This window comes from Spinacia oleracea, chromosome 6 (assembly GCF_020520425.1).
Source record: "Spinacia oleracea cultivar Varoflay chromosome 6, BTI_SOV_V1, whole genome shotgun sequence".
NCBI classification, from domain to species: domain Eukaryota; kingdom Viridiplantae; phylum Streptophyta; class Magnoliopsida; order Caryophyllales; family Amaranthaceae; genus Spinacia; species Spinacia oleracea.
Genome location: NC_079492.1, coordinates 131,962,817 through 131,977,478, shown reverse-complemented (window position 1 = coordinate 131,977,478; position 14,662 = coordinate 131,962,817). Strand labels below are relative to the sequence as shown.

The 14,662-nt window shown below is 38.1% G+C and overlaps 2 protein-coding genes across 3 annotated transcripts; one reads left to right on the top strand and one right to left on the bottom strand.

Moving 5' to 3' along the window:
* Positions 1 to 2,231: 2,231 nt before the first annotated feature.
* LOC110801045 (uncharacterized) lies at positions 2,232 to 6,080 on the top strand. Its single transcript, XM_022006359.2, has 10 exons — positions 2,232 to 2,757; positions 3,086 to 3,180; positions 3,704 to 3,771; positions 3,855 to 3,898; positions 4,145 to 4,222; positions 4,311 to 4,464; positions 4,716 to 4,856; positions 4,972 to 5,082; positions 5,323 to 5,388; positions 5,589 to 6,080. The coding sequence occupies exons 1-10, from the start codon at positions 2,474 to 2,476 to the stop codon at positions 5,685 to 5,687; spliced, it is 1,140 nt and encodes a 379-aa protein (XP_021862051.1). The 5' UTR covers positions 2,232 to 2,473; the 3' UTR covers positions 5,688 to 6,080.
* LOC110801046 (uncharacterized) lies at positions 6,033 to 8,777 on the bottom strand. Of its 2 annotated transcripts, XR_008923165.1 has the most exons (6): positions 8,465 to 8,777; positions 8,273 to 8,377; positions 7,396 to 7,466; positions 7,235 to 7,297; positions 6,717 to 7,134; positions 6,033 to 6,385 (listed from the first exon to the last, which is right to left on the bottom strand). XR_008923165.1 is itself a non-coding variant. In XM_022006360.2 (5 exons), the coding sequence occupies exons 1-5, from the start codon at positions 8,523 to 8,525 to the stop codon at positions 6,859 to 6,861; spliced, it is 576 nt and encodes a 191-aa protein (XP_021862052.1). In that variant the 5' UTR covers positions 8,526 to 8,777; the 3' UTR covers positions 6,563 to 6,858. The 2 variants fall into 2 exon arrangements, 1 of the variants encoding a protein (XP_021862052.1); XM_022006360.2 differs by lacking the exon at positions 6,033 to 6,385 and having other exon boundaries at positions 6,563 to 7,134.
* Between the last annotated feature and the right edge of the window lie 5,885 nt (positions 8,778 to 14,662).

Here is a 14,662-nt window from a genome sequence, read left to right as displayed (position 1 = left end):
GCTCGTATCCAGGGGGAAAAGCATAAAGCTCCTTTCCAACACCAGGATAATCATGTTGACGAGCTGCTTTGAGCCAATCCGCATCCGGCGCAGCGTTTAAGGGACCATATGAAACCTCGGGAGTTAAATAACTCTCAGTCGAGCCAACGGGCAGATCTTCCTCAACATACAACGGAAACGGTCGGAGAAGCCCCACCTCCTCGAGAATGGGATTCTCAGGATGATGCTCTGCGTCGCCGAAACCACTGCTAGGACCACTTGCCATCGGAGAACGTCTGCGGTAAACATGCAACGACCCATCAGTACTCCCAATAAAAGGCCCGTCTAGTTGATCAAAACTGTCCAACCAAGCTACTTCGGCCAGGGGTTGGATGTCTAACCCAATAGGGGCATTAGGGGGAGGGTTCAATCGAACCGCACTGGCCAAATGTTCATGGCGCAGTTCTCTAAGACGTTGACGAAAGGCAGGAGTAGGCCCTGACACAACAGGCGTAGCCCTGCCAGCGACGGGAGACACACCCCCAGAGGAAGACCCACTGGAGATAGATATCACCGCAGGCTCAGAACGAGAGATAACATCATGCATAGACTTAGTTCTATTCTCTGCTACTGTCCTAGCCTCTTCATCAGAGGGTAAAGAGACAGAGGAAGGGGAAGAAGGAGAATATGGCTCGGAGGAATCGCTCATATACCCAGGGCTACTAGGGTTGGCACTATCAGAGGTATCAGACATGTTGACTGAAAGAAAAAAGAAGAAAGAAAGAAGAATAAACAAAGGGTAGAAGGAGAAAAGTCAAGGCAAAACGACAGAGAAAAAAGAGCAAAACGACACAAAAATATACATGTAATGTAAAAATAAAAAAAATAAAAGAAGAGAAAAGGAAGAAGAAGACGAAAAACTCCAAGAAACGCAGAAATGGCGAAGCCAAAAAACACAAACACTCCCACATTTCATTCAAAGAACACATACCACAAAAACTCACAAAAACTACTAAAACAGTTGAATGTACATGCAAAACCAAAGAATGCAGCAAAGAAAAAGCAAAAGAATTACCTGGAAAAGAGAAGGGCGAAGAAAGAAGTTCAACAATGGCGGACTAGAAACCCTCGAAGAAAAACACGAACCCAGAAAACCTCGACAATTTCAGAAGAAAACACCACCACCAGCGAATGCGCAATCACCGGAATAATACGAAAACACAAGAAAGCAAAGAACTTGGAGTTAGAGTACTCGGGAAATGGCGAAATTAAGTTCGAAGCAAAGTGAAGTTAGAGGAGAGTAAGAAAATGAAGAAGGTAAGAAAGAGGAGAGAGAAGAAGAAAGTAACTGAAACCCGTATTTAAAAGGAGAAATAAACGGCCAAGATTTGAAGACCCTTCGAGTCACCGACCTGGATGAAGGACACGTGGGGCGCAATAAATCATGACGGTTTATTCTCCTTTCGAATGCTAACTACAGTAAAACCACGACGGTTTAAAAAAAAAAAAAACGTACAGACAATCGCGCAAGTTATGACCGGAAAGAGCAGGTCTAACTCCAAGTAGTCAGCCCTACTCTTGGGGACTAGTTGTACAGGATGCAGCCAAAGAACACTGAAAGAGCAGGTCTAACTCCAAGTAGTCAGCCCTACTCTTGGGGACTAGTTGTACGGAGTAGAAGTAACCTAGCAGATCATCCATGTCACAGCAGACCATCGGACATCAGATAAGACAGATCAAGCAAAGCAACCGCAGGAAGTACCTATTGAAAGTACCACAAGTCCTCAAGAACCGCACAGACCCTCAGGTCTGCGGGGAAACGACCTGCTAGACGACAACATAGATACGTCGTTAAGCAAAAGGAAAAACAACAAGTACATCACTAGCGTACACGCGGCAACATCTGAATAGGCCAAAGTACTGAATAGTACGCCTATAAATACTGCCTTCCCCATTCATTTGCGGACACGTTCAATACAAGTACAATTCTTAACCCTCTCTACTTTCTCTCTCTAGAACATTATCTCATTTGCTGACTTAGGCATCGGAGGGGGTTTCCTCGGTTAAACCCCCGAGGTTAGCTTACGTTCGTTCTGTCTGACAGGGCAGCATCACCAAGCAGGGCTCCTCCAGTTCCACACCCGGAACACCCCATATAATTTCTCTACCAATGAGTCAATGAGGTGTAAAAGAAAGTAGTTAAGCCATCAATAAAAGCTTAAATTACTCCACAAAAGAAGCAATTATGTTCTTTTTACATAATCCTAATACTACTCCGTAATAATTAGGACAACAGTAACATTTCCCCTGTTTCACCATCGTCTCCTTTTCCCTCTCTCTCCCTTTCAAATTCATTCTCTCTTTCTATAATCAACACACCGTTTTAAACGGAACGCCATCGTCTTACCTCAAAAGAAGAACCTCCTTTTCATTATTTCCTCTCTTCAAATTTCCCCCATTTTATTTCCTCTAGTTCTCATTTTTATTTTTGAGAATGACAACTTCTGTGAAGAACAATTTCATGCCACCCAATTTAATTTCCAATCTTAACCAAGCCCTTTTGAGGAGAAAAGATGCAGAACAAGATGAATCTTTTAAACCCACTTCATCTTCTTCACAATCCGAGGATGTGAATTTTAATGTTGAAGATGAAGAATGTACAAAACCCAAAATTTTGGTTACTAATGGTGATGGAATTGAGTCCCCTGGTCTCACCTATCTTGTTGAAGCTCTTGTTAAAGAGGGTCTTTACAATGTCTTTGTCTGTGCCCCTCAAATGTATGTTTTTTCCGTCTATTACGTTATCCAACTCTAGGTACACCCGGGTGTATAATACAAATTGCGGTCTTGTACCTCCCTATTTCTGTTATGTGGAATGGCATTGTGTTTTCTGCGAAATGTGTTGGTTTATTTTTGTTTGTATAATCTAGTTTTGGTGACAAATTTGTTTATCATAATTAGGGTTCAATGCTGTTTTTCTGTATGAATTTTTGTTTATTTCTGATTGATGAAATGTCTGCTAATTTCTGATTTTGGTAATATACTAATATTAATGATGTTTTAAATTTTGGCTTTTGGTTAATTTGAGGTTGATTTGTAATGGTAGGGACAAATCATCATCAGGGCATGGGGTGACTTTTGGAGAAACAATTGATGTAAGTTCTGTTGAGATGAGTGGTGCCACAGCTTTTGAAGTTTCAGGTAGTTTTAGTTTAGGCCAAATTTTGCTTATTACTATGTTATAAACTTATAATACCTTCGCAATGTTATTATAATCGTCAAGACATACAATTGTTTAGTTCTCCCTTGAGTGTTAGTTGTAATTATTGGTAAATCTTGTTACTCGGACTCTTTATTCCAACCAAAGGTGCCCATGTTCAACCTCGGCCACCTTACACTTATGTTTCGTCCACAGACAGGTTTGTTCAAGCCTGTTTGTACCTTGTGCCGGGTTCTGAGATATGAAGCTGAGATAGAATGATGAATTGAACTTTACTTTTTTTTTAAACTTATATCATATTTTGCACGTACCTTAGCACTGCTTTTTTGTAAGAAACATCACATAAGTACTGCATTGGGGTTGTGTAGTCTGTTATATAATCACTTTATTTACCGTCATGATCCTGTTAGTTCTTGTGTTAGCCATCTTTATAAAGACCTATTGATCAAGTACTTGTTGTTGGTGCTCTTGATGTTAACTAGCTATTTTTCTTGCTGACTACAGGGACACCTGTTGATTGCGTCTCTCTGGCATTATCCGGGGCTTTATTTTCTTGGTCCAAACCCATGCTGGTATTAATAATGTATACATAAATTTGGAACACAAGGATTTAGGCCTTGCAAGTTGCAACTAACCAATTCAGTGTAATGTTTAGGTGGTTAGTGGGATCAACAAGGGTTCAAGTTGTGGGCATAATATGTAAGTAGTTTGTGCTCTAGTTCTTCTGAACTTGGATTCTTCATCATCTGCTTTAAAAGTAACGGATGCAAATTTTAGAATGCTTTGTAAACAATGACAAAACAGGAGGCACATATTCGAATTGCACCATAATGAGAAAATATCATTCGTAATAAAGTGTGGCATATTGTCATAGGAGTTCAGAGCTTAATTTGTGATATAGTTTCTTTTTTCCCTTGGTTTAATTTACCATTGATGAATCTTTAGGTTTTACTCTGGTGTTGTTGCTGGGGCAAGAGAAGCATTGATTGGTGGTGTTCCTTCAATTTCCATATCGTTGAATTGGTATAGTTGAGATTGTATTTTTGGTTGGATTATATAGCTACAACCTTGGAATATCTTAGCTCATAGTCTTACTATGATACGCTTTCAGGAAGAAGGACGAAAGCCAGGAAACTGATCTCAAGGATGCTGTTTTCGTTTCATTACCAATAATAAACACTGCTATTAGGGATATAGAAAATGGGGTCTTCCCTAAAAAATGTGCACTCAGCATACAAATCCCTACCTCTCCCTCAACAAATAAGGTTCATGGCTGCCTGCAACTTTCTGACAAATTTTCTTGTTTATAATAAAAAAAAGTGAATGATATGTTATAAGTATGTTCCTGATAATTGTGCTTATACTCTAATCACACAAACATAAATCGCTGAAGCCTCATTCGCAACATGCTTTTTTTTCTACTTTTGAGGGTCCTAGGAGAAGCTAGTTGAGGTGTGGCTTAAGTTAATAGAACTGAGCTTTTTTTTTTGTCTTCTAATATTTGAGGTTTTGGCAGGGTTTTAAAGTGACTAAGCAAAGTTTATGGAGACCTACTTTGTGCTGGCAAGCTACATCTGCCAAAAGGCATCCATACATGTCTAATCAACCTTGTTTAGGCTTTCAGCTTGCACAACTTGGTCGGGATGCATCTGCTGCAGTGAGTAACTCTAAAACTGATTCATCCTTACAGACTTACAGCGTTGCAGCTTACTTGGCAGTACTCTTGATAACTAATGTTCTAATGAGAGTAATGACACCTGAATGTTTCTTAGGGTGCAGCTCGCCATCTGACCGGTCAAAAGAAGAATGTGGAAATCGAATCAGTTGGGTTAGCCGGGAAATCCAATCCTAAACAGGTTGTGAAAAAGCACTTCCGTCTTGAGGTAAGAAATGTTTTATTTGCAGGACAGTCTAACACTTGATTGTCCTAATGTTCTACATGACAACAAGTGCCGGTTTATAGCCTGCATCAAGCAAGAAATTGTCCATACTCTATATTTGAACCATGGTTGGACTTTTGCAGAGAATGACATATCCAAGTCACTAATTGAATATTATCTTTTATTTTATGCCTTGTTTTGCCAAAATTAGAGGAATAGTCACACTTTTAAATACTTTTTCAGTTCATCGATAAGGAACTTGATGGAGTAGACGAAGATTCAGATATTAAAGCACTTGAAAGCAATTTTGTAAGTGCAAAAATCAGAGACTTCTTTCAACTTCAGCCACTTCCCTCCCCCTCCCACATTTGTTGTTTTTCATCTGATACAGAAGAGAGTTTTCTAGTACCAATGAATCAATGGACATTCTTGTGCATCTTTCAGGTTATTGTTTGAGATTTGTTATCTGCTCATAAAGAGCTTAATTCATTGTATTAATTGACTGGCAGGTTGCTGTTACTCCCATTTCTCTTTCTCCCTACATGGAGTCTGACATTCAAATAGCGGCTGCAGATTGGATTATGTCTGCTTTCATAGATAACCAGTAAGAGCCTCCCTCGTATCTGTCTGATCATTGGTTGATGACAAAAGGCACTAAGGCATTGGTGCAACAATTGAGAGACTTGTTAAAGGAACATGATTTTGGGTTGTTTTAGGTCCACCGTTACTTTCTTCTTGTTCTTCAGTTTCTCGGATTGTGGAAGCTCAAGGAAATGCTTCAATATTTATTTATGATTGTAGAAGGGTGGCTTTTTTGCTTCTTAGTTACCAGATCATTTCAAGTTCAGAGTCTTTGGGGTTATGTACTTATGTGTGTCCTCAGCAGCTTTCTTAAGTTATGGCTTGTAGCTTTTGGCTGTTGTATTTCAAAAAAGCAATTGTAATCAAGATGGTTTAGCGACTTAGGGTTGATAATTAATTAATTATAAATTGTTTTAGCAGCCTGGCTTAAAAGATCTCCATTCTCCTGAACCTGTGCCTCATATTCAGGTTTTGTTGTTTCTGTCTGACAAATTATATTTTACACAACTTGTAGTGTTAGGGTGTTGCTATTTTTATTGTTTACATCAAACGAAACTGAATAAACCAACATAAGTTGGTGGAGTTGGTGGGGAACTCACCTTGTGACTTGGAGGTCACAAGTTCGAACCCCATCAACTGCGAAATGCTTGGGAGTGGCTCAAGCGGGAGCTGGGCTGGTTCACCTGTGCTAGGTGCTGGTTCAGTTAGGGTCCCTTATTCTTACCTGTTAAAAAAATAAATCAAACGAAACTGAATTAACGCAACATCTTCCATCCAAAGCAAACTCTGAAAGTATGCTCGGAGTTGGAAATTTTTTGCTTCGTTAAGATTACTTAAAAAGCTAAAATCAAATGATTTATCAAGTAAGAAAACCAGAGCTCTTACAAAAATGAAATATATATAAAGAAAAAAAAAACCAATGATGAATTAAGAACAAAATATTACTCGTACAGACTTTGGGTTACAAGGTTTGCATCAGTGTGCATCACGAAGTTTGGAAGATCCAACCATATAGGGGGCAAAATAATACGGAGTAAGCAGTAGACAGCTAATACCTATGTATAAGGATCAAGCAGCAAAACCTCAGCAAAATTTAGACTACACATAGATCACGATTGCTGTATCCATTCAAAACAATCTGCACCAACAGAATGTGTAGCGTAATACTCATTTCTTGATAGGAAAAAGGGAATCGTTTTATGGGAGCTCAACAATCTTTGACCGTTTTCTCTTTGTACGGCTTTCTGACTGCTGTTTTAAAGAACCATCAATCTGCATTTCTGATTGTCCACCAGCCTTTCCATTTTCATCTACATCGCTGTCATCTTCATCATCGCTATCACTGCTACTATCTGATTCTGAGGAACTATCATTGATATGTAAATCAACAACTGACTGGTTTCCGGCGATTGCAGCCTCTGCAGCTTCCATGGCCTCGGGAGTTTGAAGATCAGCAACGCCCAGCATCAAATCCTACATATATTTAAGCATCTGAGTCTTAGCTCTGACGTACTATCACTCTTGATGTTGCCTAACATTTGACAGCAGATTAGGGTAGAAAATTTAACAATACCATTTCAATGTACTCTGATTCATTACCATGCAGAACTTCAATATTAAATTCCTCAGGTTTGTCCTGCACATTAATAAACATGCTCGTTATAGGAATTGGTATTGTAGATTGAAGAGCACAAAGAATCCTAGGTTCTGTTACAAAGGTTTGTCAGCTGTTACCTTCGCATTGAGTTGGAGAGTTTTGTTAGCTTCAGATATTACTCCTAAGAAATCCCTCACCTTACCAAGCACTGCACAACAGTTTATAAGTTGCAAGCCAGTTAAAACTTACAGTTCTATTGAAATTCTATACATGTATATTTTTCACCTTCATGTTAGTCTGAGATTGGCCTATAGAGGATAAAAAAAGTGAAAGACAGGATAGTAAGCCTGGTGGCCAGAGAAAGAAGTACTGGTAATCGACCACAGTCCCAAAACCATTAAAAATCTCGACATTCAGCAAATCAGCAAAACTCACAACACTAAATGTTGTTAAAAGTGTTCTTTTATAGTTACTTATTCATATGCAAAATCTATTTTTCAGCCAAGGCAAAAGGCTAAACAAAGTGTATTAGTAGTCAAATGATTAAATCCAATAATGTACAAGTCTTTCAGATGAATCTATTTTTCCAAGGTTGTAATTGTGACTGTTGCCTGCTGAAGTATCCTTTTGGCATCCTTTCAAAGGACGAGTAAAGGCGATTGAATTACTCTGGTTCATTTTTCTTTTCTCCTCTAAACTCATCCCTACATTTTCCAAGTCCCAAGCCCAAACTTCGACCACCCAAACGATTTTCTGGTGCACAATTAATCGTTGTACAGGCAAACTATGAATTTGATTCTCACTTCATTTTAACCTCATTCATGACTAATGTAATATTTTCAATAGATAAATATACAAACAATTTTCAATATTTTTATGAACAAATTCACATCTCATACTTCTAGTAACAGCAGTAATCCCAAAATCCATCATACACCAAATTACCAACTGTATTTATTGACAGCAAAAACAAAAATACTGTAATTCAGAAAAGAAAGATAGAAGACAAAGAACCTTGGCTTTTAGGGAGTGGTGCAGTAAGGGGCTGCCGCTGCCCTTCAGAATTCGGTCCCTCTTCTGCTGATTTCTTGCTCTTCCCACAAACAAGCAACGCTGATTCTGCTTCCCCCAAATAAAAAACTTCACAATTTTATTGAAAAAACAAAAAGAAGAAAATTAAAGTTATGAGAGAGAAAATTAGGTTACCTTTGAAGGAAGAAGGGTCCTTGTGCTCAAATTGCAGCAGCTCTTTGCTTGTCTTCTCCATCTCTTTCTCTAAATATTATTTTCCTTATTAGGTGGAACACTTGAAGAAGGTAGGGGTTATATTATAGCCAGGCAGGAATCACCGTCGGAAGCTGCAACCGTCGAGCGTCCGACGTCCGGTATCGGGTGTCGGCTGTCGGTGTATGTGACGGCGAGGCGAGGCGACGGCGAGAGTGAAAAAAATTGAGAGAGGGTGGAATTAGAGGTTAGAGTCTTTTAAGAGCTCTCAAGCCAGGTTTGTGGAGATGGGTCCAGTAGACCTTGCAAAATATACCCGACCCAAACTATACCGAAAGGATGACATGAAACTGACTTGAATCAAAATAGAGCTAGCCCAACTTTACCCATACACGAACTAGATGACTCAAATTGAACGGACAGAATTGACCGTCCGATGGATTCGACCGGAAATTATACGTAATTGAAATGGTTATTTTTCCGTAATGCTCTACTGCACGGGATTTTTATAAAATTAGTAAATAGAGTATTAATTTTAGTTTCCTTCTTTATTCATATTATTATTTAAACTGACTAAAGTTTTTAATATTTTTCTGTTTTGGTAGTTTTTTCCCTCTTGTTGATATTTAAAATTTCATGTTTTGGTATTTAAAATTTCTGTTTTGGTTTAGCTTAATTTAAGGGAATTAAGGGTGATGACGTGGAGTAGTTGTGGTTTGAGAATAGGGTTTTGGTGCCTCACGTTGACCACCACTTCACTTTAATAAGTAAACTAGTATGTGCCCGTGCAGATTTTTAAAAAAAAACTCTTAAATGACTATGTTAATAGCAATGTTTATTATTTGGTAATATCAATATGTTTCTAAATATTGTATGTCCCTTATGCAAAACATAAAACCAGAAGTAAGAAACTAAAAAAGTATCCAAAATTAAGGTGATGTTTGGTTGCACTGGAGAAGTTATATTTCCCTTGTATTTGCAATTCCCATATGTTTTAACTTCCTAAGAATTGAGTATTCTTGTTTGGTTGAGCATAGAAAGTTCTACTTACCTAGGGAGGACTAGGTAAGCAAGTTCCACCATTTTGGGGGAAGTAGAACTTTCTGGGAAATTTCACTTCCTATGCACATGTCAACCAAACAAGCTCTTTGCTCTTCACTTCCTAGGAAATGAGAGTCTAAAAAAGTGTCAACATATTGTCTACCTTCTCTACCCAGAATAATCATAATCTGCAAATCTCGGTATTCACATTGGTCACACAACATATGGTTCGAGCATTCCGAAACATCGCAGCATATGGATTTACACTGTCAAGTATTTTTGTAGTCCTTCTGTATAGGATAATAGGGCTTATCATAGAAGATTCAGAACCATCTATCACATGCATGCGATTTTGTACTTCATTATCAATGTCATAACTGTACAATTACCCAAACTTTAGAAAGTTCCTTGGCTCTGGGATTAAAGACCCAATTTTTTGATGATTACTATCACTTATGCGGAAGACATAGGGCCTTTACCGTCATTAACGTGAATGCCAATAAATAATCGAATGTTCGAGCTTTATCTATGAAATGGCGATTCGACAAAAGGGAGTTGAATACCTTCATTTTATTTCTCATTACCTTTTACATTATTTGGATACCTTAATACCTTCACTTACCCACTTGTATTTTTCTTTTAATAAAATTAACTCACCCTCTTTAAACTTTGTGCCGGTCAAGTGCACCATTTATTATATATGGATGGAGTATGTTATTTTTTCTAATCATATCAACCACACATTACTATAATCCCTTCATCCCAAACTAAGGTAGATTTAATAATGTTTAGTTGGCTATGATATTAATGTCCATGTTTTAGTTAGGCTTAAATTAATGTTTCTTCGATAATAATGTAGTTATTTAACAAAATTAAAAATTAAAAAGGAAGCAGAGGCAACAGTTGCAGTGACCAACAAAGTAGCAACTACTTCAAATGCATTTGATAAAGTTTTTGGTACGATAGTGAGAAGCCCATTCAGGTTTCAAAGGACTCGAATATGGTAGAAGGTTCTTCTTCGAAGACAAAGGACTTTACTCCTTTTGTTGTGTAACGCCCCGACCTCTAATTCAATAATTTAAAGCATAATTAGCAGCGGAATTAACCTAATTGGTCGGGACATTACCTGCCGTAACTTCCTTTTCGGAAATTATAAGGCAAACATCAATCATAAGCCTTTAAATACTCCAAAATATATATAATAATCCTTTATATTATCAAAATGAAAGTGCATAACTTACTAAAAGTCTTTAATTAAACTATTAAAACTTAAGGCATAAACTAGGTGGGAATTATTAAAGTGAAATCCTCGCCACTACTCGTTCCCATCGTTCCCAGCGGTACCTAAAACAGAAAACAAAATAACGGTGAGCCGAAGACTCAGTAACGAACTATTCTAGCAACGTAAATTCATTTCAATTCATTTCATTTAATAACACAGGGAGAATAGAATAATGTAAAACATTTTATAAAGTCCTTTATTTAATTCATTTTCAACTTTAGGGTGCACATGCTAGTCGTGGCAAGTATGACATGGTGGAACGTCTTCCACGATGGACCGCTGTCCATAAACATGGGGCCTTGGCCCGAAAACATGAGAGCCTTGGCTCAATGGGCGGATGCCCCATGGGTACATGCATGACCGAGAATCGTAACCTGTGAACATATACTGCCAAACGGACTAGGAATTTCACTTTCATTTATCATGTTTCGTTTAATTTTACATTTTAGTCTTTTTACTTCAGTTGAAGTAACATAATTCCTTTGGATCATAAGATCAAACATCCTTTCTTTCCTGGTTTCTTATAAACAACATTTTATAAGAAATTCAATCAATCATCATAGAATTTTATAATCAATCATAAAATAAGGAATAATTCCATCAAATCATATTATAATAAATTATTCAATAAAATCATATTTCATTTCCCGCAATTCATAAAACATGTCAAAACATTCATTTAATAAATCAATCATACGTTGTAATTTCATAATTACATTTATAAGGGAATTGCGGGTACTAGCAATAGCCGTTACCTCACTTCCGCGATTTGCTAAGGGTTTTCGTTGGTTCGTTCGTCCTGAGCTCCGAGTCCAATTTCTTTAAAAGTAGTAAATAATTGAATTAGTACTAAAATCGATAAATAGTTATAAAATCAATATTTTATAAATCATAAAATTTATAAGTAATGGATTTATAAATAACGAATTTTAATAAAACATAATTCCGAAATTTAATGAAATATTATTATTATTAACCGAATTTTCGATCAAAGTAGATATATATATATATATGCTTTATGAATCGATTTTCATGAAAATATTATTTCATTTTTATTAATTCAAGCTAGTGAATTGATTTTGGTAAATCCTGAAAATTAAATACATATTTCTACTTGAAAAATAATAAACAATTTGATTGGGAAAATAACTAAATTATCAAAATTTATTAAAGCAAGCAAATTAATAATTAGAATTTCTGAACATGCAATTCAGTTGGCAAAATTGCAACTCACCCAAAAGCCCAAAGGGATTATGGCCCAAACTAAATTTAGGTTTGAGGGGGAATAAAATCACGTTTCAAAATGAAACTGATTTCTTTTCTTTTCTTTCAAATGAAGTCACAAGCAGGGGAGGGGAGAGAGACGCACGAGGAGGAGGAAAGGGAGGAGGAAAGGGAGGAGGAAAGGTGGCGGCTGGGTGTAGGTGGCTCGACGCCGGAGGGCGGTGAGGGTGGTGGGGTTTTTGTGGTGGCAGAACGAAAGGAGAGAGGGATAAAGGGGCGCGAAGGAGAGGAGAGACAGGGGAGAGGGGGGGTGTTTCGTGGGTGGTTCTGGGCGGCGACAGGGCGGTGCGGCGATGGCAGCAGGTGGTTGCCTAGGTGGTGAAGGTGGCTGGAGGTGGTGGTGCGTGGTGTGGTGGTGCTGCGAAGAGAAAATGGAGGGGGAAACAGGGGAGTGTCGAAGGGGGGGAAAGAGCAGGGACGAGGGGTGGTATGTGCGGTGGTGCTGGGGCGACGGTGGTCGGGGGTTGAGGTGGTTGAGCAGGTGAGGAGATTGGGTTGGTGTGGTGGCTGCGCGCTGGTGGCGCACCGAAGGAGAGAAAAGAGGGGGAGCAGGGGCGTGCGAAGGAGGAGAGCAGGGGAGGAGATGGGGGTATGCGGTGGTCGACGGTGGGTGGTCGGGTGGTGGTCGAATGGTTGGGGTGGTGTTGATGGTTGTGGACAGTGGTGGTGTTGGGTGGTGGTTTGAATTACAGAATTTTAAGGAGGGTGGAATTGAATTTGTGTTCTGTTGATTTCTTGGAATTGAATTGGACAACAATCTGATTTTGTAAATAGGTAGAGTAATGAACAAGGAGAAGTCCTTGGTCTCCAAGTCATGAATGTAGACAGATTTCAAGGGAAAGGGGAGTGGGTAACATACGTGGAGAGGAGAAAGAAGAAGAGAAATGGAATTATTTTTTTTCCTCTTTCAATGGCATTTTTTTTTTTTTTTTTTAAATTCACAATATTAGGCAAAAATTCAGAATTTGTAATTAATTTTCAGAAATAAAAATGTTTAATTAAAATAATTCCTTAAAAATAAATAAATTATCGTTAACGAAAATAAATAATTCGGTTTATAAATTTATCGTTTAAAATAATTCGTAAAAACGATTAAAATAACGAAATTCGATTATTCGTAATTTAATTAAAACGAAATTAAGTTAATAAATATTTTCAATTTTAATAAATCGAATTTAAAATTTCGGGGTATTACATTCTTACCCCCTTAGAAAAAGTTTCGTCCTCGAAACTGGAGCTCAGTCGAACTAGCCATTCATAGAATCATATAATTCATACTTAATCGTTCTATTCGCTATACAAACATGGCGGAATAACATTATAACATAATCATTCAAATAACATATTAACATGCATACATCTTATCTTTCTAAACGAATAACTGGGGATATTTCGCTCTCATTTGCGCTTCGACTTCCCATGTAGCTTCAGATGTCAAGTGATTGGCCCACAAGACTTTAACCATTGGAATTACTTTGTTTCTAAGTCGCTTTTCTCTTCGTTCAAGAATTTCAATTGGTTTCTCCTCGTAAGTCAAATCATTTCGCAATAACAAGGGTTCGTACGTAATCACATGGCTAGGATCAGGAACATATTTTCTTAACATCGACACGTGGAATACATTATGCACCTTTTCCAAGTCGGTTGGTAAAGCTAGTCGATATGCTACTGCACCTACTCTTTCTAGTATCTCGTATGGCCCGATGTATCTTGGGCTCAACTTTCCTGTTTGACCAAATCTCATTATTCCTTTTGTTGGCGAAATTTTCAAGAACACGTGATCTCCAACCTCAAACTCTAGAGGTCTTCTTCGTTGGTCTGCATAACTCTTTTGCCTACTTTGCGCTGCCATCATTCTTGATTGGATTAAACGAATCTTGTCAGTAGTTTCTTGAATCAATTCTGGTCCTATAACACGTGCTTCATCGATATCACTCCAACATAATGGTGTTCGACATTTCCTTCCATAAAGTGCTTCGTAAGGTGCCATACCAATAGTGGCCTGATAACTGTTGTTGTACGAAAATTCAACCATAGGTAGAAACTTCTCCCAGGTTCCTTGAAAATCCAAAATACATGCTCTCAACATATCCTCGACAATTTGATTGGTACGTTCTGTTTGTCCATCAGTCGTTGGGTGAAATGCGGTACTGAAGTTAAGTTTCGTCCCAAGGGCTTTCTGCAATTCTTTCCAGTAGGTTGATTGATACCTCGTGTCACGATCAGAAACAATCGAACTAGGCACTCCATGCAATCGCACAATAGTGTTCACATATAGCTCGGCCAGTTGATCTAAACTCGAATTACTCTTCATTGCTAAGAAATGTGCTGACTTCGTTAATCGATCAATAATAACCCAAATAACATTCATTCCCTTGGTTGATCTTGGTAAACCTATGATAAAATCCATTGAAACTGAATCCCATTTCCATTCTGGCACATCCAGAGGTTGCAACAAACCTGCTGGTCTTTGATGCTCAATCTTGATTCTCTGACACGTCAAACATTTAGCCACATATTCTGCCACTTCTTGCTTCATGTTGCTCCACCAATACACTTGCCTTAAATCCTTA

Bases quoted from the DNA above. Each gene is read 5' to 3' on its own strand.
- LOC110801045 (XM_022006359.2), top strand. From the start codon at position 2,474: ATGACAACTTCTGTGAAGAACAATTTCATGCCACCCAATTTAATTTCC. The intron at 3,181-3,703 runs GTAGTTTTAGTT...TGCTGACTACAG, and splicing joins CACAGCTTTTGAAGTTTCAG to GGACACCTGTTGATTGCGTC. The intron at 5,083-5,322 runs GTAAGAAATGTT...ATACTTTTTCAG, and splicing joins AAAAGCACTTCCGTCTTGAG to TTCATCGATAAGGAACTTGA.
- LOC110801046 (XM_022006360.2), bottom strand. From the start codon at position 8,525: ATGGAGAAGACAAGCAAAGAGCTGCTGCAATTTGAGCACAAGGACCCT. The intron at 7,467-8,272 runs GTTCTTTGTCTT...ACTGTTGTGCAG, and splicing joins ACCACTCCCTAAAAGCCAAG to TGCTTGGTAAGGTGAGGGAT. The intron at 7,298-7,395 runs GTAACAGCTGAC...ATTAATGTGCAG, and splicing joins CTCTCCAACTCAATGCGAAG to GACAAACCTGAGGAATTTAA.